This window comes from Phanerochaete carnosa (genome assembly GCF_000300595.1).
Source record: "Phanerochaete carnosa HHB-10118-sp unplaced genomic scaffold PHACAscaffold_3, whole genome shotgun sequence".
NCBI lineage: Eukaryota > Fungi > Basidiomycota > Agaricomycetes > Polyporales > Phanerochaetaceae > Phanerochaete > Phanerochaete carnosa.
In genome coordinates, this window is record NW_006767630.1 from 2,763,656 (window position 1) to 2,783,593 (window position 19,938).

Here is a 19,938-nt window from a genome sequence, read left to right on the forward strand (position 1 = left end):
GGCCCCTGAAGCTACGGCCGACGCGGCGGCGGATGATCCGGCAGCAGCAGAACTGGCGGCGGCGGAACCAGTGCCCGCAATGGGTTGACCCTGGTCATTGAGGGCGGTTATCGCAGCAAAGTTCGTCGTGATGCCGAAGACAGCGTTGAAGGCGTCAGCCTGTGCACCGGTAGGTGCAGGCTCGGTGTCGGCGGCGGCCTTGGCCGTTGCACAAGTGGCCTGGGCAGTAGCGTCGGCACCGCAGGTGTTCACGAGATTGTCGCACATGAACTGGGTGATGATGTCGATGTTGTCAGCAGAGCCATGGTTGTAATCAGCTGCAAAGGTCTCGTCAACGGATGTAAATATCATACGACTAGCTGAGGACGTACCCTGGTTTGTAGGTTCGAAGCTAGTTTCCTTCCTGTTGTCGAATCCTACGCCAAACGTAATCTCGGGGATCGTGCAGCTCCCGAAGTTACCGATGCTGGCAGCTGAGGCGGTCGATGTGGCAGCCGCTGCAGATGAAGATAAGGTGGCAGAAGCGGCGTCGGTAGCAGCGGCGGATGCAGAGCCATCAGCAGTGACAGTGACAGTGACCTGGACGTAGATGTTAGACCCGATATATGCATGCGAGTGTAGTGCATTGAGCTCACAGCGCAGGGATCGGCAGAAATGCTTCTAGCAACTTGAACAACTAAGTTTCCCGCGGAAGACGAAGCAGCAGATGCGACCGTGGACGAGGACACACTGCAATAGAATTAGTATAGTAGGAATAGCTCTTACACGCCTTGTGGTCGAGACTTACGAGGTAGAGTTTGAAGAACCTGCAGTGCCGAAGGGGAACGTGTTTGGCTGAGAACCCTTGGCAACGGATTGGTTAAGACCAGGGTCAAAGAAGACATTGGGGCTGTTGGCAGGGTCCTGAGCCTGCACCAAGCCGTTCAACTCGGCATTCTTGGGCGCTGTCTGACAGAAGACAGAATTCTGGTTGGTTGGCGGGTTTGTGGAGAGGTCCTACGACAAATGCTGAGCCTATGATGTGAGAGGAAATAAAACCGACATACAGGAGGAGTGTTCTTCTCCACTTGCCGGTATTGCTGCGCCAAGGCGATCATGTTTGCTTTGGTATTAGCATCGAATTGCTGGGCAGCATCTGCGAATTTTGGTAAGGTCCAGCGCATCATGATCGGACCAAGGGACACGTACCGATAATGGCGTCGGCCATATCTTGCTGGCTGCACTCGGGCTGCGAAGCGAGCAGAGGAGTGACGGCCTGTGCAGCGAGGGTGCTGCAAACCTGTCCAGAGCAGGCAGAGGCAAGCTGGTCGAGAACGGTTGGGTGTGCTTGGCCGTATCGACGAGGGTAGAGTTCAAGGGCACGTCCATCCCTCTCCAGCCACTGCATCCGGCCGTAAGATATGTCGGAGAGCGAGAGCAAGCTCAAAGCAACGAGGGTCAACTGCGACTTAGAGAACATCTCGATAGGTCTCGGTAGGTAAAAGTCAGATGATCGAAAGGAAAGGAGATCCTGGCTCCCGAGGAAATGATAACAGGGAACGGTACTGAAAGAATGTAGAGCAGTAACTGACACCTGGTCGAGAATGAGGCAAAGAAGCGGCCGCTCAACGAACCAGCACAAATCTGAGAAGGAAGGAAGGACAACAGCGAGGTGTTACTTTTTCCAGGCCCCGCACCTTACTCTTTTATACCCGTCCTCAGACAACGAGCCGATTTCGGCCGTTCCTGAACATCTCATGCGCATCGGGTCCCCTCTCGACCTTCGATGGACTCGGAGAGCAGGTTTCTCTGTATTGCTACCAAACCTTCGTCGCCGTCCATCGGGCTTTCCAGAATGCCCGAAAAGGCAACTAAGAACGAAACGTAGAGCGAACGAGCGCATCGTGGCGGCAGACGTTGCCTAGGAACGACGGCATGGCTTAGCGACGGGCCGGGAACAAAGGTTTTCACTCCGGCAGTAGGATCCTACTGCCAATCGGATGCACAAGGCACGGAATAATCATCGTTGGGTTCACGGAGAGCTACAATCTGTAGCAGCTGCTGTAGATCAGATACCAGGTTTCGGAGAAAGCTCACTAATTCATCATTACGCTTCGACTGATCTTGATAACGAGGGCGGACGGGGGCAAAGAAAGCCACAAATTCGCGCCATGATACCCTCGAGAGGAATGGAGGAATCTCTGACCATGCCTCTCACGTCTGTAAAGGAGCAGTCACCGCCGGCTTCTCACTCACTTGCGGTGACAATAAGACAGCTAGCTGCTTGCGGATACACTTGGTGACAGGGTCATGATGCAGGTCCGAGCCGGAGCCAATCTTGAGAGAGGTTGCCCGCGAACAAGGTTGTCAGTGAAACCATTTGGGTCGTCCCACGTTAATTATACACACCTCGCCGAAGAGCGCGTCTGCAGCAGTTCCAGGCACGTATGCAACAAGCTGCGGTCACTTCGGTCGCCATGCAGGCAAGCAGTGCCTGCTCTCACACTGCCGCCGCGCGAGTAGGGAGCAGAACACAGTCGGTGGCAATCAAGCGTGGCTGTCTCGCCCACGAGAAAGCGCATTTTTAGTTGCCATCGAATAGTATTTCGAATAATGCAGCACGTATCGCTCGGTCAAACGCATGAGCTATGTGATTCTTGACTAGATTCATTCCTGCGCCGGAGTGAGAAACGACAGCCGCTGAAGCTAGTATAACTATAACTGACTTACCTCCATCGCGAGCAGTCTGGATGATCTGGATGAACATCTAGACCAGATTCCAGATTGTCGCAGACCGACACTGAAACGCGCCGGACTGATAAGCTGTAGCTTTTGCATTCAGATGTATCAACGCCGATAATTCTTTATCTGGGCTGATGCGTTCAGAGCGAGTTCATGGAGTGTGACCAGACAAAAGTCTGTAACTGAATGACAAGCACGACGATTGAGAAAAAGCGAGATGAATTGCTCATAGTAATAGCCGACAACCGTCCATCTATGACAATCTTCTTTGAAGCGCAAAAACTCCTTAACCCGAATTTAATGACCGTGGGCCTTCTGAGCCTTCAGAAGCTCCAGGTCACCATGGAAGTCGAGCTCGTAGACTTGGAAGGGAGATATGTAAGAATAAGGGTACGATTGGTATTAACTACGACTTACCGGAGCCGCACTCTGGGCACCGAGGGTGCTCACCTATCTTGAGGTTCATCCAATGAAGCTCGTGCGACTCGGCAGGAGAGCCCGTGCAGCCAATGAGACGATCAGAATCCTACAAACCAAACAGGGCGGTAAATACGACGATTATTCCTATGACGCGTAAAGGTGAAAGAAGCGTGTGGTACGGACCCAGGAGAGGACCTTGATGGGGTCCTTCTTGGTGCCAATACGGCTAGAGTCAAGAGGGTCGTAGTCGAAGACCTTGACACCGTGCATCTCTCCCAGAACTTGGAGGCGCTCGAGACCGGTAGAGTGGAGGTCGTCGGTGGGCACCGTGCCGGCGGGAGCACCAGGAGGGAAAAGGGCTGCGTCGATTTCCTTGTGTTCGGAGGCGCGAAGAGTAGAGACAGCGAAGGTGCGCGCCGCGGGCTTGGCGACGCGTGCTACGGAAGCGGCGGGGCGAAGGGCGGCACGGAGCATTTTTTAAGATAGCGTTGACGAGCAGAACGATGTTGCGGACGTTGCGGACAACGAGGTCGAGGGTAAGCGTGATGGGTGACAAGCGCGTCACAGATGCCGTCCGCTATCTCCCGAGGCGCGCTGTTGCCGCTAGCGGCACGATGGCGCTTATGCGAGCATACTTCTGAACGGGCGCTAGCTAGGAAAGGCAAGAAAGATGGGATGTCTAGCGGGTAAACCAAGCGCTGAACACCAAAGTTCTTCGCCTTCTAAACATATCTAAACATGCCGTCGGGTAAGTCGACCTTCGCGCGCAACTCCACCACCACGGTCCTTACGGCTAACCACCACCTTCTACCCTGGCGGTAGGACGATCCCAGGTGCAGCACCGCACCACAAGACACGACCATGAACTCGTCTTCGACAGTCGAGGCACTTGTACGCGATTCTCAAGAGGCCGGCCGCTCTCAGTCGTATGCTATGAAGGAGACCTCTCTACGGCCAACGCACACCCTCACACCATCCCAGAGCTCAACAGTGACCTGCACGTCCACCGTCAACCTTGTGGAGAAGCCAGGTCGCCAGGGCACTTCGCGACGAACAGTAGGGTGGTCGTGTCTTAAGCGAAAGCGGAAGGCAAGTGATGCGGAGAGCGACGAGGGTGGACTGCCCCTGCATGCAAAGGAGAAGGAGAAAGAGCCGCTGTTCATGGGCTGGAAGCTGATTTTCTTGGGCTCATGTTCGTGCCATGTCCTTTTTCTGTTCGTCGCCGCTGACAGCCATCCTCGCCTGGAACAGGGCTGAATGTGCTCATCCTGCTCATTCCTGCCACTGTGAGTGCACACGAACATTCGTATCCTTGCTCCGAGTCTGACACCCTTGCAGTGGGTCCTGCGCATCGCAGCTCCCGAGTCCCACTCCCTCATCTTCGGCTGTAAGCGTCGGGTCGCCATTCGCGGATTTATGTTCTTAATTTACCTCCGCAGCATGCATCGTAGCGATGGTACCCCTCGTCAAGGTTGGTCCTCGCTTCCATCTAGGCGAACGCAACGCTCATTGGCCGGTTAGATGCACGACATGTCAATCAGGGAACTGTCCGTTCGGCTCGGAGGCACCAAAACAGGCTTGCTGAACGCTAGTATGGTAAGTGCGTGCTATTATTGGCCCATTCCGCTTCTCATTGGAATCTTAGGCCAATATGTACGTCTGCAATTTCCGTTCATTCTTGTCCCTATTGACCTGTACGTTCTTCTAGAGTCGAAATGGTTGTCGCGGTGAGTTGTTTGTTTATGCGCGTGAGCATGGTGTTAATATATGGACAGTTCATTGCTCTGCGAAAGTGCGAGTTGCGCGTCGTCCAGTCGTCTCGTACGTCGTGCAGACCCACAGCCTTAGTTTATCGTGCTGACCTCTTGTAGTCATTGGGGCGATGTTAAGTAAGCTATGTGAGTCCGACATTTATATGTGCTAAAGCGATGATGCTGACAGCTGCTACAGTGCTGATCCTGGGGATGTGTTTCTTCGCTGGAGGGATGCGTTTCACCCAACAGGACTTCGATGCTAGTGAGTTCAGCATTTTCCTGAGTCATATTGCTCTTCTCACGGCGCTCGTTTCCAGCCGCGACGCAAGTACATTCCTCCTTGCTGAGTTTGAGCGTCGGGGCGGTGCTGCTTCCTGCTGCGTTTCACTTCACACTCAGTGACCGATCGCCAGGCGAAAGCGTCAAAGCCTCGATTGAAGAGCAGAAGCAAGACATTCTGCGCATGAGCCATGGGGTGAGTAAGAGATTGCAACCCTTTCCAGCTGCCATGCTTATACCTCGCGTAGGTGTCAATAATCCTCATCATCAGTGCGTAGTAGAGTTTGTTAGGCATCTCGTGGATACTAACGCTCTATAGTTTACATCTCGTACATGCTCTTCCAGTTCTGGTCTCATTCACATCATTTCACGGACACTCAGGCACCCAGCAATAAGCTCCCCAATGCCATCTCTGTACGCTCTATGGCTTCTCGTGTTCGCCCTCCTAGTCCAGTGCTGCGCAGATTAATGAGCCCGACACCAACGCTTACCAACGTACTCGGCAAGACCCCGCGGTCACAGAGCCCCATGCCCCCTCGGGCACCATTCATGTATCAGCCGACTGCGACGTCGCCCTCTTCGAGTAGTGGCATTCTGAAGGCGTCACCATACCCATCGCAATCGACCGTGAATGTGAATGCCGCGTCGTCCACCGTGCGCCTTGTACCTGAATCCGAGAGAGCACCCTCATCTCCAGGCTCACCAGTCTCAGAGATCGGTGACTCGGTGAAAGACAGCCCGCAGCCAAGCCCGGGCCCGTTCCTAGGTCTCGAAGGGCGGTCGCCAGGAGAGCGCGCATCACTAATTAGCGAGCTGTTGTCGTCGTACTATGGGGATTTGGAGACGCTCGGATATGCGGAGCAACAAAAGGGCAAGAAAGAGGAGCGCCTCGAACGAAAACCCCAGCTGAGCTGGCTCTTGACAATGATCTTGCTACTTGTAGTCACGGTGGTATGTTCTACAGTGAAATGACTCACATCCCACATCTAACTTGTTGTGTAGCTGGTCGCAATCGACGCGGAATGGATGATTGACTCAATCGACAACATTTCGCCAACCATCAGTAAGGAGTGGATCGCTCTCATTCTGCTGCCTGCAGTTGGTTCGCTGGCGGAGTGCATCACGGCTACCAGCGCGTCTGCTAAGGATCGCCTTAGCTTGAGTATCAGTGTCGCTGTTGGCTCTACTATTGTACGTGCTTGCACCTGCACCTTTTTGCGTTCTCTCTGACGGACAGTCGCCTAGCAAACCGCACTATTTGTCATCCCGTATGTGATGCCCTACCCTTTTCGCAAACATTCTTAATGATTTCTTACAGGCTCATGGTCCTCTTGGGCTGGGTCCTGGGCAAGCCTTTGGCCCTACTGTTTGACCCTTTCGAGTCAATTGTATTGTACATCTCGGGTATGTTCTGCTCGGATCTAACGTTGGCCGGCGTGTTGATTTTGCGCAGTAAACACAATGGGGTATGTCGTCGCTGACGGCAAGTCTAACTGGCTCGAAGGGATCATTCTGATCGGTCTGTACGTTGTCGCGGCTGTGACCTTCTGGTTCTACCCAGGTGCGCCAAAATAGCGTCTCTTGTCATAACAGCTACTAATGTTCTCCGAAAAGGATCGAACTTTTCCGCTAGCCTCGCTGTATGTTCCACCTCGTAATAGTAATTGGGCTCATACGTCATATCTTTCCGTTTACGCCTTCATTCTAATTCCTAGATTCCCTCATTCCTTTACTCCCATTCTCACTCATCCAATCGTTTTATAGAACCACACAACATGATACATGGACTGTAGACCACCGAGTGGACACATTTTACTCCTATGCGCGTAATCATACCCTTCCTCATCCCATTTACATGTAGTCAAGGGTATCATCGAACATTAATTTACTTCACGCTCCTTTGTATAGACTAGAGTGTACTTCTAGTAGAATGTATATAGACGGACACCATTAGGGACTTTTCACTCGATTGCCCATGCGTGCGACTTGGGACACTGCCCGAGGCGTGCACTCAGACGCGGGTTCGGCAACGGATGCCGAACCGCTTTCGCGTCCCTGTAAACTTAACTCTGCTCATTCGGAATGGCCGTCTCAACCCACATCCTTCAAGATATCATAGCACGCGTTGCACACTTAAAAAGAGGTAAGCTTACAGGCTAACTCGAGAGCCGTATTGCTCAGTTACTGTACAGCTTTCGGATGAACGTCTTCAGTTGTAGCCTTCATCCACTCCGTCCGATTCCTCTAGGGCTCGTTCAGTCGCCATGTCGCGTTTTTCTGACGTCTAGAGTGTCGGTAGCGCGTCGAACGTTTGCTACGGATTCTCCTCAGGAAAAGCCCCCAAAGCCCAAGGCTTCGACACCGCTCCGTCGAGCAGCGTCCGCGTCCCTGCCAATCCGTTCCAACCCGACGCCGACGCGCAGCTCAATCCAGCCCGTGTTCACCCTGACGACAGCAGAGCGTTATGCACTTGGCCGGCTGCCTGCGTACCTCCCTCCGAACGCACGGTCGCTGCACGATGCGTGGTGGGTGCCAAAGTGGGGCACAGACGAGAAGGAGGGAGAGATCTTCGTGTTTGGGAATGGTAGCATCGTGTGCTGGGGCCTTGGAGAGACGGAAGCAGAACGGTTTGCGCGAAACGTGGTTGCGAGGGCGAAGGCAGAGATTGGGTCATTGAGGGAGCCAGAGACGGAGGACTTGGAGTTCGTCACGGATCCTTCGGAGTGCGCTGTCCTTTACAAGTGGCATGGGTGGTGATAACTGACGCATAGACAGGAAGACTCGTCTGCAAGGTGATCTAATCATCCTTGGTCAGACTCCAACGCCAGAGTCCGAAGACACCATGCCCGTAGACCTCCCGCCGTCCGCCTTGCCACAAGAGACACTCTTAGCCCGATACTCTTATTCTCAAGCTCTCGCTCGGTCTACTGCACTTTCGGCTCTTGAAGTCTCTTTGGAAGTCTACCTGTCGTCGATGGCGCAGCTTCCGGATTCGCTCATCCGCACTGGTCGACCTGGGCTTGGACGCATTGCCCTGGTCAAGAAGCTCGGCGAGCTGCTGAAGTTTAGACAAGGTTTGAACCTCAACAGCGAGAACTTCTACGATACACCAGACCTCTATTGGGCCGAGCCAGTGCTTGAAGGTACGCTCTGATTTTGTGATCCTTACGGCCCTTTCATCGAATATATGCGCAGGATATTTCAACGCACTTAGCAATGCACTTGAGATGAGGGCACGAATTCGATCTGTGAACGACAAGATCACCTATGCTGCAGAGGTGAGCCTATTTGCTCGGCAATTGCTACATTTTTCTAAGACCTGTACAGATGCAATCAGTCCTCCGCCAATTGCTGACTGAGGTAGGTTTCTCATCCTTCGCTCTAGTCAATTCGCTCACAGTCATATCCCCAGACCTCGGGACATCGTATGGAGCTCATCATTATTCTCTTAATCGCTGTCGAGGTGGTTATTGTATGTGTTAACTTTTCCATATTCGAACTGCGCCGGATGCTGACAGTGTTGTAGTGTCTCATACGAGATGGGCCCGAGCTGTGGCATATGATCACAGACGATACTGTGGCCGAGACCCAGACGCACGAAAAGCGTAGGGTACATTAATTAACCCCGTACTTCCTCCTATATCTACATACTGTACCGTCTTCTCGCATCTTCTCTCCCCACTCAAAACCACCCCTCTTCGGCGTATAATACCTCCCATATTATTATAGACAGTTTCCGATTCTAAGTACGGATGGCTGAGTTGGATTGTCGATTATCCGCGGAAACCCAGGGTCTGCAGTTCGGGAAACAGTGACATGGTAGCTGTTGTTTTTCACGCGAAGTTTTCTATCGTCGGCGAAGGGCGCGCCAAAACGTACAGTCTAGACAGTCTAGGCCCAAAACGATCGGGGTTAGGGTTAAGGCACCGGTCCTTTACTGACGCTGTCTGCTCAGCTGCTCTTCCTCCGACCGCCACAACACACATCCCGCCGACCAGAACCTGAGAATAGAGTCTGCCCAGTATGTCCATGGAAGAGAGTATCAGCTTGGAAGAGACCAACAAAATCCGTATATCCATCGGTCTTAAGCCACTCACAGATGACAAAGGTCCCGCGGACGACAAGGAGAAGCAGGCGGAAGAGAACTATGTTAAACAACGAGAGGCAGAAGCGAAAGCTAAGGGGGCAAAGTACGTATCTCCTTGGGCCCCCTCTTGACTCGCGTTACTGACTACTGGTACGCGTGTAGGGAGATCCAGGACAGGATAGCTAAGTGAGTATGCTCCACGTACTTACGCTCTGGGCGTGCTGATTGGACTTCTTTCCGTTTTACAGGGTGAGAAATAAGCGAGAGCTCCATGCCAAACTGAAAGGCGCGACTCTCGGTGATGCCGAAGGCGACGTAGACGATACCCTGAAATGGGTCAAACGGAGCAAGAAAAAGGAGAAGGAGCTGGCCAAGAAGCGACAGCAGGAGCTAGAGAGCATGGACAAGGCCATTCAAGAGGAATACACCGAGAGTGAGGGTCAGTTCCGTACACTATTGCGCTTATATTCTTAAGATTTCAACAGAGGATATCGTCGGACTCAAGGTCAGCCATGACTTTGAAGCGATGGAGGAAGGCGAGGAGCGTATACTCACCCTCAAAGACAGTCGTGTACTAGAGGATGAAGGTATGCCTGACCCATGTATCACGTGGCTCGATGCTGATGGAACTGCACCGCAGAGGACGCCTTGGAGAACGTTGAACTCGCCGAAGATGAACGGACAAAAAAGAACAACGAGCTCAAGATCAAGAAACGAGATTACACTGGCTACGACGACGACGAGTTTGTTGCTGGGAGTGAGGGAATGAAGCGCTCTCTGCTGTCCAAGTATGACGAGTTCTTAGAGGGGCCTAAGGAGACGGTAAATCAAGCGAACCCTCGTATATGCGTTACTCATTACGTTTGTTAGGGCTTTCGCTTGGGTGGTTCATCAAGCTCTTCGAATGTGACCGGACAGGTCAAGAAAGTAACCGCGGCTTCAGTTAACAAGACTCTGCTGTCTATAGATTATGAGAGTAGGTTACGTCGTTTTGTTCACCCATGATGCTGGCTAACTCGATGGGCAGAGAATGTCGAGATGGTTGACTACCTCAAGGAAGGTGATGTCGGCTTCAAGAAGCCCAAGGTTGTTTGATTTTACACCTAGTCATCTGGGATGACAGCTAACTGGTATTGACAGACAAAGAAAAAGCGCCCATCTCGTCGCATAGCTGAACTATCAGACGTGGCCGATATCAAAGCGGAGAGCGACGAAATGCAAGTCGATGAGAAGCCCATAATACCACGGCAGCGCAACCTGGACGTAAACTTCATAGATGATGATGAGCTTCAAGCGGCACTTGCCCGTTCTCGTCGAGCAAAGACGGCAAAACTGAAGAAGCTGTCACCAGAGGACCTCGCCAGGAAAAGTTAGTTCGCTCTAATCTTTCTCATGGCCAATGCTAATTGTAGCTACTTCCAGTTGCTGCGAAGAGGGAGCAGCCAACTTCCGCCAACGGCGATGCGATTAAAGTTGAAGACGAGGAGGGGGAGGACAGCGGGCTCGTCTTTGACGATACCTCTGAATTCGTTCGTGCTATCACTTATAACCCAGTTGCCGTCAAGCAAGAGCCCAAGGCGGAGCCCTCGCTGTCCCGTGCGCGGCCAGAGTCTCGTCAGCCGTCAATGCCTCCACCGGATCAAGATGTCGAAATGAGTGCAGAAGAGACTGAAGAGGGCGAAGTCGAAGTCAAAGAGGAAGAAGACGACGAGGCTATGCTTCATGCTCTGGAGAATGCCATCAAAGAACATGAAATGAACGAGCAAAAAGAGTTCAACGGCGAAATCCTTGTGGGCACTGCCTCTGAGCAGACGTTCGCCTCCGGAATGGCTGCCACTCTCAACATTCTCCGGTCACAGGGCGTCCTTGCTCAGCCCGGCGCCGATCAACAGGAGCGCGAACACGTGCAGAAACAGCGCGACTTATGGCTCGCGAACTACCGACATCTGCTCGCACAGCGTGACCTCGAGCGTGCCAAGACGCGAGGCGGGAACAAGGACCAAGCTACCCGTGAATATGAGAATCGCCACCGGGAACAGCAGGAGGCGCGGCAGAACTTGGATGCGTTCAAGGACTATAAGCCAGACGTGGAGATCAAGTATTACGACGAGTTCGGGCGCGAGCTCGCGCCGAAGGAGGCGTGGAAAGCGCTCTCGCACAAGTTCCACGGCAAAGGTTCCGGTCGCATGAAGACGGAGAAGCGGCTGAAGAAGATCGCGGAGGAGCGCAAGAAGGAGGCGATGGCGAGCGGCGACACACCTCTGAGCATGAACCAGGCATTCCAGATGCGCCAGGAGAAGGCCGGCCAGGCGCACTTTGTGCTCTCCGTCGGCAACCGCGGCGCCGTTCCGCAGGCGGCCGAGTTCCTCGATGCACAGCCGCTGTCGAAGGGCAAGACGGAAAAGAAGAAAGAGAAGAAGAACAAGCAGAAGGCGGAGCCACAGGCGGATTCGATCGGCTTCATCACGCTCCCCGCAAGCGTATCGTACAACGGCAGCCCTGCGCCTATGTCGGGTGCTGCAAGCACTAGCGGCGGCTCGCCGGCGCCCCGCCCGGGCTTCTCGCGCATCTCGTCGAGCATGGTCGAGGTCGAGGCTTCGAAGGAGGGCACGCCCGTCCCCGCGGACCGCACGAAGGTTGTCATCGGACTCAACAAGAGGAAGGCAGGCGAAGACCTTGCGGGCACCCCGCCGCCAAAGAGCCAGAGGCGGTGAGCGGGAGCGTTCTGTTTGTTTCGAGGTGCTGTAAGCTGCTTGGACAATGGTGCTCATGCGCATCTTTGGGAATCGTATTATAATAATATACAGTGCGTGTGGTATCGTAGATGGTTGGGGAATGTAAAGCCAAGTGTGGTCAGAGCATGCCGACGCTCTTGATATTGAGGTCTTTCGCAAACGCACAACGGCCCTTGTCGCGTCCAGTCGCGCTCTCAAATGCCTTTGTAAGTGAAGCTTGGCTCTCGTCAATCCTACGAAAGGTTCAAAGTATGGCCAAGCGTCGTCGCAAGTGAGACGCACCATTCCACAGGGTGGGCATGCTTTTCGAGGGCGACCTTGATCGTAGTCCAAGAGAAACGCGCTAACGAGGGGAAGCCGAATGTCGGTTCGAGCGATGACTGGATCCACGCCACAGTTTTAGGGTCTGCTCGGCCAATCAAAGACCGTAGTCATGTCTCGAGGATGTTGGACTCACCTCCTGGGTATCCACTTCCAATAGGTCCGCCCCACTTCGTCTCATCCATAACCTTCTCTGCACTCCCTTCCTCTTCCTCTTCCTCTTCTTCTTCTGACACATACGCTTCCTCAAACATCCATCCCTCGATCCACGCATCACGTGTCACCTTCGCTGCCACACTGGCCGCGCTGACGATCTTGAACTTGCTGTCCGCCTTGGCGGTGACGGTGAAGGAGATGCCAGGGAACATCGTGCTGAGAGCTTTCTCCCACGCCTGGGGTGGGCCGAGCGCGTCGACGTACACCTCCGAGAGTTTGACGCCACTCTCAAGGACCTCGCGGATGAGGAGGATTGTTGCGTCTTCGGACTGGCGGTTGAGGTTGATTGGCGGGTGCCGGAGCATGCCCGCGGAGATGGCTTGTGGTCTGTGCGGTGTGTGAGGCAGAGAGACCTTGAAAGGGGAGGGTAATGGCGCTTACGCGAGTACACGGACTGACCAACCAATGTTCGCAGGGTCGGAGGAGAGCGTATCCAGCAGCGACGAGCGCGTCGAGGCATTCAGTGTCTTTGAGTCTGTTCGTAGCCTTCAGCAACTCGATCCCGCGAACGGGCTATGAGCAGCGTACCAGCAAAGCCCAGCTTGTCCAAGTCTTCTTTGTAAGACGCTGGGCAGTACGCAACGCCGTATACGAGTGGGCCCAAGACTGGTCCACGACCGGCCTCGTCTACACCAAGGATGTACGGGCCCTCTGCAGTGGGCTTTGGTGAGTGGTAGGTGTAGGAGGCTGTGAGGGGCGACGTGACATCTGCAGAAGGTATTCCTGTTTGTTCCTCCATCCCGTATCGCGTGAGGGCCAGAAAATAGGGCACTATGGGACGAGAGTATGCAAACGAGAGACGCGGCGTGTCCCGACGTGTTGTTTGGGCCTGTTTATCTTCCGGCTTTGTGGCGCCGTGCTACAAAAATCCTCGTCCTTACAACCAGCAACGTTTTCACGGCCTTTGGACCATCCAAGCCAGTAGTAACAACTCTAAGGAATTGCTCTAAACCAAAGAAGTAGAATCCATGTTGTTATTGGTACGTAGGTAAGAGCAACTTTGAAGCTACAAAGCACAAATTGTCGCCTAAGCATGAAACTCCATTCTCCGTAGTGTGATAGCGTGAACAGAGCGATTAAGTTGGCTTTCTACTCGTAACCACCTTAAAAAAGTGAAGAAGCGTTTACACACGCCTCCATGTCAAGCAAAACGCTGACCAAAAGGCGCAGCAAAGCAGGTGGTCGCAACGGTGAAGGGCGGCTGGCGCTGGAAGCGTTCTTTATACGACTACGGTGCCGGCCATCAAAAAAACGAAACTCCGCTGTTCGCGGTCGTGATCTGCCGAATGTGAGTAGAGCAGCGGTCAAGAAACGTTGGCCTGTCATGAAACGACAGCGTGCAGCGTTGAGCGCTGCGGACTTGATCTTTTCCTCTACGCCTATCGTTCCAGTGGTGCTATGGCGACCTTCATCCTCGATTTCCTTCGGGCATGGCTCAAAGATTTATTAGAGCCATACCCACCGCCCTCCCTGATCAACATGCGCCGAGGTCTTCCAGGACACCCTGACAATCCTCTGATGGTGAGCTCTCGACTTTCCGCCATGCCCGCTAGCGGAGAAGTGATTACCTGGTGTGTTTTAGATGCAATTCTTCACTTGGGAGTGTAAACATCCAGAAATGAGCTGGTGGAGGCATTTTGAGACAGAAGTGCCCGTTTTAGCTGAGCTCGGCATCACTCAGGTCTGGTTACCCCCGCCCAATAAAGCCATGCGAAAGGTGAGTAGCTTTTGACATTACCGGTAAGTGCTTATTAAATGCTTCACACAGGAAGGCCAAGGATACGACGCTTATGATCTGGTGTGTCGCGCTACTGGCACATACGGAGCATGTAATTCATCCGCACTTCATGTTCATAGTGGGATCTCGGAGAGTTTGATCAGAAGGGTACCGTTGCCACGCGATGGGGCACCAAAGAGGAGCTTGTCCAGGCTGTTGCAGTGGCCAAAGCTCACGGAATAGATGTCCTTGTTGACGCTGTCCTTAACGTAAGCTGAACATCGCACGCGTTTTGTGTTATTGGTACTAATTTTAAACAGCATAAACTTGGCGCTGATAGACCGGAGACCTTCAAAGCTGTCCAGGTGGAGGCGCACGACCGGACGAAGGAGGCTGGTCCCGTACAAGAAATAGAGGTATGCTTGGGTAACGATCAGCCCGCTTGAAATCGTGCTTAGACAAATCTTCGCGCAGGGTTGGACTGCATTTGATTTCACAGGTCGAGCTGGAAAGGTAAATGTGAAGTAAACTTGGCGAGCGTATTTTACTGATTGTGCGCAGTATAGTGAGCTTAAGTGGACTCATGAGCACTTCACTGGTGCGTTTATTTGTTTGCTGTTGACTAACGTAATGTGCGACTAAATTCGATTTATCTCGCAGGCATAGACTGGGACCAGCGCACCAAAACCAACGCCATCTACCGTATTGTTAGCGACAAGCACAAAGGCTGGTCACCCCACGTAGACAAAGAGTTCGGAAACTATGATTATCTTCTTGGAGTTGACGTACGTTTACGTCTGGAATTGTCCCGATGGCCTCTTTTATGAAGCTCGTTCCAGATTGATCACAGACACCCCGCTGTTCGCGAAGACCTGCTAGCTTGGGGAAAGTGGGTCCTCGAGGTACGTTCGAAGCGTATAGATGAAACTTCAGATTCCCGCCATCTGACGTCTCCTTTTTTTAGACAACCGAAGGTCAGGGTTTCCGACTCGACGCCATTAAACACATGGACCGGACATTCCTGTTAGAATTTGTGAGTTGAAATTACGGACCTACTGTGCACTCAAAAGGGAGCTAATACATTTTCCGGATGTCATAGCTGAAATCAGCTCGTAAGCTGCCGGGACGACAGAACCTGTTCGCCGTGGCGGAGTATTGGTCGGGAGAGGTTGACAAGATTAAGCCATATATCCGCACGTTTGAAGGCTTGGTAAGTCCCTACGGCGCTCTGCTGAGTGTTGCGTCTAAAGAGCATGTGCGCAGCTATCGTTCTTCGATGTCCCGCTGCACTACAATTTTCATAACGCTAGCAAGGAAGGGTCCAGCTACGATCTCCGCAAAATTCTCGATAACACAGTCGTACAATGCCGACCTATGGATGCCGTCACTTTCGTTGACAACCATGAGTGCGTCTCTCCCTCTCATTATTCGTCCATTACTGACGGGTTTGTAGCACGGTATGTCTTGTTGGGAAAGATTGTAGTGAGGTGAATAGCTGATGACCGATTCCAGCAAATTGGACAGTCACTTGAAAGCTGGGTAAGACAGTGATTTGATCGCTAAAGAGAAGTTTTCTGACGAGGAAGTATAGGTGTATAGTAGTTTCAAGCTTCAAGCGTACGCTCTGATTCTTCTCCGGAAGGAGGGCCATCCGTAAGCTTAGTTTAGTTCGCCATGCTTATGTCCCTGGCTAAGCCCATCTACTAGGTGCACTTTCTACGGAGATCTCTACCCCAACAAGGAATGCTATGACGACAAGATCTCCACTGGACTGAAGACCCTACTATATGCGCGGAAGAAGTTCGCGTATGGTACCCAGCGCGATTATTTCGAGGAGCAGAATCTCATCGGCTTCGTGCGCGAGGGCGACTCATCGCACCCGGAAGGCTGCGTCGTTCTCGTCAGCAATGCCGCAGAGAACCCCTCGTGAGTGGTCTGTCTTTGTGCAATTGGGTATACAGCCTAAATGTCTATCGATCTTCGTCGGACTTTATAGAGGCGACTCCTCGCACATCATTCGCATGAACGTCGGAAAGGTCAGCAGCTAAATTTTTCGTTTTCCTGTTCCTGCTGTGGCTGACCCGGGGCTGTGGATCCGTAGAGGCACATACGCAAGGCCTATCGATCGGTCTTTGAGGGACGTACTGCCACGGTCGAGGTTGATGTACACGGATGGGGCGCCTTTTCCTGTCCGCGCGGCGGACTCGAGGTGTGGGTCCCTACCCCCCTGCCTAACTAGTTACAATCACCCCTGTCGTCTTAGATACTCGTACAGACTTCGGGATGCACTCTTCCAATTTCGTCCTGTTCGTCCATTAATTCTGCACAATTCGTCGTATTGTTTGTTTTGTTCCACGTATGGTTACACACCCATAGAGCGCAAGATAGGCTACATACTGCTAATACATCCGCACTGCAACAACAAACCCTACACATCGCTCACCTGCTCGTCGATGCGGTACAGCTGCCGCTCGTCGCGCGCCTCCGAGTCCATCGGCGGGCCGTGCACGGAGAGCTCGTCCGCGCTGCTCCCGTTCACACTCATGGCGCGCAGCTCGAGGAACTTGCCGACCTCTGCCTTCTCTACGTGGGCACCTTCGTGTGGGAGGACCCTCGAGTCGGTGCTCGCCCGTGCGGGCTCGTCACCGACACCTGTCGCGGCCTCGCCGCCCGTGGCGGCGAGGTCCTGCGCAGGCTGCTCGCCGTCAAATAGCACGGCAGTTTCTTCGAGCGTGCGACCCCGTGTCTCGACGATGTACGTCATGACGAAGGCAAGCTCTATGACGAGCCAGCCGCAGTACACAAGATACTGCGGGTTATGTCAGTTTAGAAGTGGGGTGCTCGCATAAGGGTGACGCACGTATTTCCAATGGATAGCGTCCAGGGCCCACGGATTGACGAATTGGTTGAAGGCCAAGGTGAGGGATACAACAAAGTTCTGGGAATGTTTAGTTGATCGTCGACAGCGGGATTGGGAGGTGAGGCTCACCATCACAGCGAAGCCTTTGGCCCGAATGTTGAAAGGTAAAATTTCCAAGGTATATGCAATAAGCATTGGAGTGTATGCTAGATCATAGAACAGATAGAAAAGGAAAATGAATGGAAGAGTTGCTGTCGAGGCGTCAGTTTTAATCGTCTGCATACTTGGTGAAGGACAAACCCTTCGCTGCGGACTGGTTGTGGAATTCGTTAAAAAGAGCGGTGGTCACAGTCCACAGCACGAAACCTGCCCTCTCCCTTTGATTAATGCACACGTATGGTGTAAAGACAGTGCGTACTGAAAAGCATGCCAACGTTAGAAATGATGAAGAGAGTCCTCCGTCCGAGACGGTCGATCAAGAAGGCACCGGTCATGGCAGCAGCGAGATTCCAAATCTGCAGACCACCATTGATGGCGGCCTTCGTACTTGGTTGCGTGAAGCCAACACCTGGGGAGACATTAGTATCTGTGATGCAACTGAACAACAGCATATGTGACGCACCCTCCAAGATGAGGTTAATGTAATACGAAACAAGGCCATTACCGCTCCACTGCGAGAACACCGCGAGCGCAACGATGATGCGCATCCGCTTACGATTACCAGGAGTCGTGAAGAGCGTGCTCCAGGTAATCTCCTTTGCCACCTGCCGCTCGAGTTTCAGTGCGTGCCGGATTTGCGCCATCTCGAAGACGACGAGTGGATCGCGTGTGCTGCCGCCGTTGGCGTGGAAGCGCGCCAGGACGCGGGCCGCCTCTGATTCCTGCAATATAGTTATGAAATTACCGTAAGCAACAGTCGTGTGTAGTAGCGGAATAGAGTAGGAACGTTAGAACGCAGGAACGCACCCTGCCCTTCGCAATCAAGAACCGCGGACTTTCAGGTATGAACCTACGGCAGGCATCAGTTGAGCCGCGCGTGACCACGGGAAAGGTATTATACCAGACAAGTAGAAGCTGCAAGAGAGGAGCGAGGGCTTGCACGAGTGTGGGTATCCGCCATGACCAATTTGAGTCTGCTGCCCCGTTGTACGCCCCGAAGACGGCCCACGCGGCTTTCATTTTGCGGTTCAACATGTCAGGAAGAAAAGTTCACGCGTGGGATGTCCTTACATATGATGCTGCCAACATACCACGACGCGTTGTAGCTCGATGTGAGCTTGCCGCGCTGATGATACGCGAAGTCAGAGTGGTTACTTGGTAAACGAGGGTCGCTGGCGTACCTGCGTTGGATAGGCGAGTTCCGTGATTAACAGGGGTGCTGCATTGAGACCGAAAGAGAGGCCGAAACCAACTAGAAGAGAAAAGAATGAAGGAAGCTCGACGGAGAGTGATAGGGGTAGAAATTCACTCATGCCTCGCGCGCCGATGAAGGCGCCGATACTCCTGGCAGTGGCCTGCACCATCGCTCCTGCAAACATGATACACGAGCCGATGAACAGAGTCAGGCGTCGTCCGATGTTGTCTGAAATGTATGGCGTTATTGGCAGTGCCTAGCGGATACCGTAAATGGGTAGAAGGAGAGTGAAACACGAGGAAAAACTTACTGCTATCGAACCGATGACCTGCATTGCGCTGATTAGACCGAGCACTTTACCATCCGGATTGTCGAAGTATTGTTGCCATGCCGGGAGGATCTGAAGCCCTGCATGAGTTCATTCAGCAAGCTGTGGGCGTGGTTAGGTCCAAAGTCACGTACCGTTGACCAAAGACGAGTCAAAACCGTTGATCGGGGCAGTCAGAAGTGGTAGAATGAGGTAGAGGTTTAGATATCTTATGCCTGCCAGTAGTGTGTTTGGTGTGCAGAGTACGGGAGCAACCTGTATGCACCATACCTCGATCCGTCCACCATGGCCCTCTGTGAATGAAGTCCACGATCGTCCACTCTGGTACCGGCATGGGGATGGGAACCACGTATGGTTTGTGTCGACACTCAATGAACGCGCTAGGGGTCGAGAAGAAGCATCCAGAGAGTGCAGAGAGAGGAGCGCGTCCTATATGTATTTTATTGCTGAGGGGACATTCAAACGGTTATTCCGCGAAGAAATCTGGGGTACTGCGGGGAAGGAAGTCAAATCAAAGGCCAATTTAGCCACGGGCGCAGTCACACGCAGACGAGCACTCACTCAGCTGAGATTATCCACGCGGGTGAACAGCGGGCGAGCATGGGCGAGCCATCGGGCCCCTTGGCACTCCCTTGGCCTAGGAAACATGTCTCAGGTGTTCTGATTGGCAACTTCGGCGAATTCTCGCTCAAGGTTTTCACAGGCGGAAGTTGCTGTTCGGTATATTGACTAAACTCGTTCTGTGCTGCTCCTCCCCACAGGTCACAGAGCCAAAGGCTCGCCTGAATGTGGAGTAGAGAGCCAGCAAGTTCCGTTCCCTCTGACCTATTACCGGTCGTCTCGCATTTCAATCTCGACCGGCTAGCCTTGGGGAAACAGCTGTGGCCACAGCAATACTTAGCTAATCAATTGCGCTCGAATCTTGGGCGTAAGTAGCCGTTCCTGAAATGATGGTAAGCTCAGTTGCCTCTATGATGGTTGTCTCGCACTCATCTAGTTCGAACTCATATCATCTTTGCTGTTGGCATGGCCGTCCAACTCTATCAGATCCCAAAAATCCGAGAGTCGTGACATGCCCAATGAAAGTAGCGGCCTGAGTAGGCAAGTCCGGTGGAAGGATGCGACATACCCGGTATGATATTTTCA

At 53.0% G+C, this 19,938-nt stretch overlaps 8 protein-coding genes across 8 annotated transcripts in view; 4 read left to right on the plus strand and 4 right to left on the minus strand.

The window, feature by feature from the left end:
• Positions 1-1,644, minus strand: part of PHACADRAFT_252512 (uncharacterized protein) — a 2,919-nt gene extending 1,275 nt beyond the window's left edge. The window contains exons 1-5 of the mRNA XM_007393558.1: positions 1,189-1,644; positions 1,047-1,135; positions 788-996; positions 636-729; positions 372-579 (exon numbers count right to left, since the gene is read on the minus strand). Of these exons, the coding sequence (XP_007393620.1) occupies positions 372-579; positions 636-729; positions 788-996; positions 1,047-1,135; positions 1,189-1,459 (871 nt within the window). The 5' untranslated portion in view covers positions 1,460-1,644. The remainder of the gene's footprint in view (positions 1-371; positions 580-635; positions 730-787; positions 997-1,046; positions 1,136-1,188) is intronic.
• A 1,295-nt stretch (positions 1,645-2,939) lies between these two features.
• Positions 2,940-3,654, minus strand: PHACADRAFT_252515 (uncharacterized protein). Its single transcript, XM_007393559.1, has 3 exons — positions 3,325-3,654; positions 3,139-3,247; positions 2,940-3,083 (listed from the first exon to the last, which is right to left on the minus strand). The coding sequence occupies exons 1-3, from the start codon at positions 3,613-3,615 to the stop codon at positions 3,019-3,021; spliced, it is 465 nt and encodes a 154-aa protein (XP_007393621.1). The 5' UTR covers positions 3,616-3,654; the 3' UTR covers positions 2,940-3,018.
• Positions 3,655-4,573: 919 nt separating this feature from the next.
• On the plus strand, positions 4,574-7,138 carry PHACADRAFT_117138 (uncharacterized protein). The gene is made up of 14 exons (XM_007393560.1): positions 4,574-4,612; positions 4,663-4,745; positions 4,895-4,962; positions 5,013-5,039; positions 5,092-5,157; positions 5,213-5,370; positions 5,423-5,444; positions 5,494-5,892; positions 5,965-6,125; positions 6,177-6,365; positions 6,420-6,442; positions 6,493-6,578; positions 6,628-6,735; positions 6,789-7,138. The coding sequence occupies exons 1-14, from the start codon at positions 4,595-4,597 to the stop codon at positions 6,830-6,832; spliced, it is 1,452 nt and encodes a 483-aa protein (XP_007393622.1). The 5' UTR covers positions 4,574-4,594; the 3' UTR covers positions 6,833-7,138.
• A 202-nt stretch (positions 7,139-7,340) lies between these two features.
• Positions 7,341-8,977, plus strand: PHACADRAFT_117141 (uncharacterized protein). The gene is made up of 6 exons (XM_007393561.1): positions 7,341-7,915; positions 7,950-8,317; positions 8,370-8,452; positions 8,502-8,534; positions 8,587-8,646; positions 8,701-8,977. The coding sequence occupies exons 1-6, from the start codon at positions 7,374-7,376 to the stop codon at positions 8,791-8,793; spliced, it is 1,179 nt and encodes a 392-aa protein (XP_007393623.1). The 5' UTR covers positions 7,341-7,373; the 3' UTR covers positions 8,794-8,977.
• Positions 8,978-9,141: 164 nt separating this feature from the next.
• On the plus strand, positions 9,142-12,259 carry PHACADRAFT_140122 (uncharacterized protein). The gene is made up of 9 exons (XM_007393562.1): positions 9,142-9,368; positions 9,428-9,447; positions 9,510-9,694; positions 9,747-9,848; positions 9,902-10,083; positions 10,132-10,237; positions 10,289-10,347; positions 10,402-10,630; positions 10,684-12,259. The coding sequence occupies exons 1-9, from the start codon at positions 9,198-9,200 to the stop codon at positions 11,973-11,975; spliced, it is 2,346 nt and encodes a 781-aa protein (XP_007393624.1). The 5' UTR covers positions 9,142-9,197; the 3' UTR covers positions 11,976-12,259.
• On the minus strand, positions 12,230-13,329 carry PHACADRAFT_182662 (uncharacterized protein; the record flags this gene model as incomplete). Its single annotated transcript, XM_007393563.1, has 4 exons — positions 13,062-13,329; positions 12,915-13,008; positions 12,454-12,860; positions 12,230-12,402 (listed from the first exon to the last, which is right to left on the minus strand). Exons 1-4 carry the CDS (start codon positions 13,270-13,272, stop codon positions 12,230-12,232), a joined length of 885 nt encoding a protein of 294 aa, XP_007393625.1. The 5' UTR covers positions 13,273-13,329.
• Positions 13,330-13,502: 173 nt separating this feature from the next.
• PHACADRAFT_252521 (uncharacterized protein) lies at positions 13,503-14,067 on the plus strand. Its single transcript, XM_007393564.1, has one exon. The coding sequence runs from the start codon at positions 13,672-13,674 to the stop codon at positions 13,981-13,983; it is 312 nt and encodes a 103-aa protein (XP_007393626.1). The 5' UTR covers positions 13,503-13,671; the 3' UTR covers positions 13,984-14,067.
• A 73-nt stretch (positions 14,068-14,140) lies between these two features.
• PHACADRAFT_252522 (uncharacterized protein) lies at positions 14,141-19,158 on the minus strand. Its single transcript, XM_007393565.1, has 29 exons — positions 19,065-19,158; positions 18,927-19,009; positions 18,775-18,872; positions 18,579-18,720; positions 18,454-18,521; positions 18,341-18,398; positions 18,171-18,282; positions 18,077-18,119; positions 17,733-17,991; positions 17,529-17,678; positions 17,411-17,476; positions 17,240-17,361; positions 17,111-17,188; positions 16,352-17,059; positions 16,247-16,286; positions 15,958-16,176; positions 15,842-15,903; positions 15,752-15,789; positions 15,514-15,657; positions 15,350-15,460; positions 15,215-15,283; positions 15,090-15,152; positions 14,911-15,035; positions 14,812-14,848; positions 14,725-14,763; positions 14,571-14,666; positions 14,391-14,519; positions 14,302-14,331; positions 14,141-14,250 (listed from the first exon to the last, which is right to left on the minus strand). The coding sequence occupies exons 1-14, from the start codon at positions 19,124-19,126 to the stop codon at positions 16,679-16,681; spliced, it is 1,722 nt and encodes a 573-aa protein (XP_007393627.1). The 5' UTR covers positions 19,127-19,158; the 3' UTR covers positions 14,141-14,250; positions 14,302-14,331; positions 14,391-14,519; positions 14,571-14,666; positions 14,725-14,763; positions 14,812-14,848; positions 14,911-15,035; positions 15,090-15,152; positions 15,215-15,283; positions 15,350-15,460; positions 15,514-15,657; positions 15,752-15,789; positions 15,842-15,903; positions 15,958-16,176; positions 16,247-16,286; positions 16,352-16,678.
• Between the last annotated feature and the right edge of the window lie 780 nt (positions 19,159-19,938).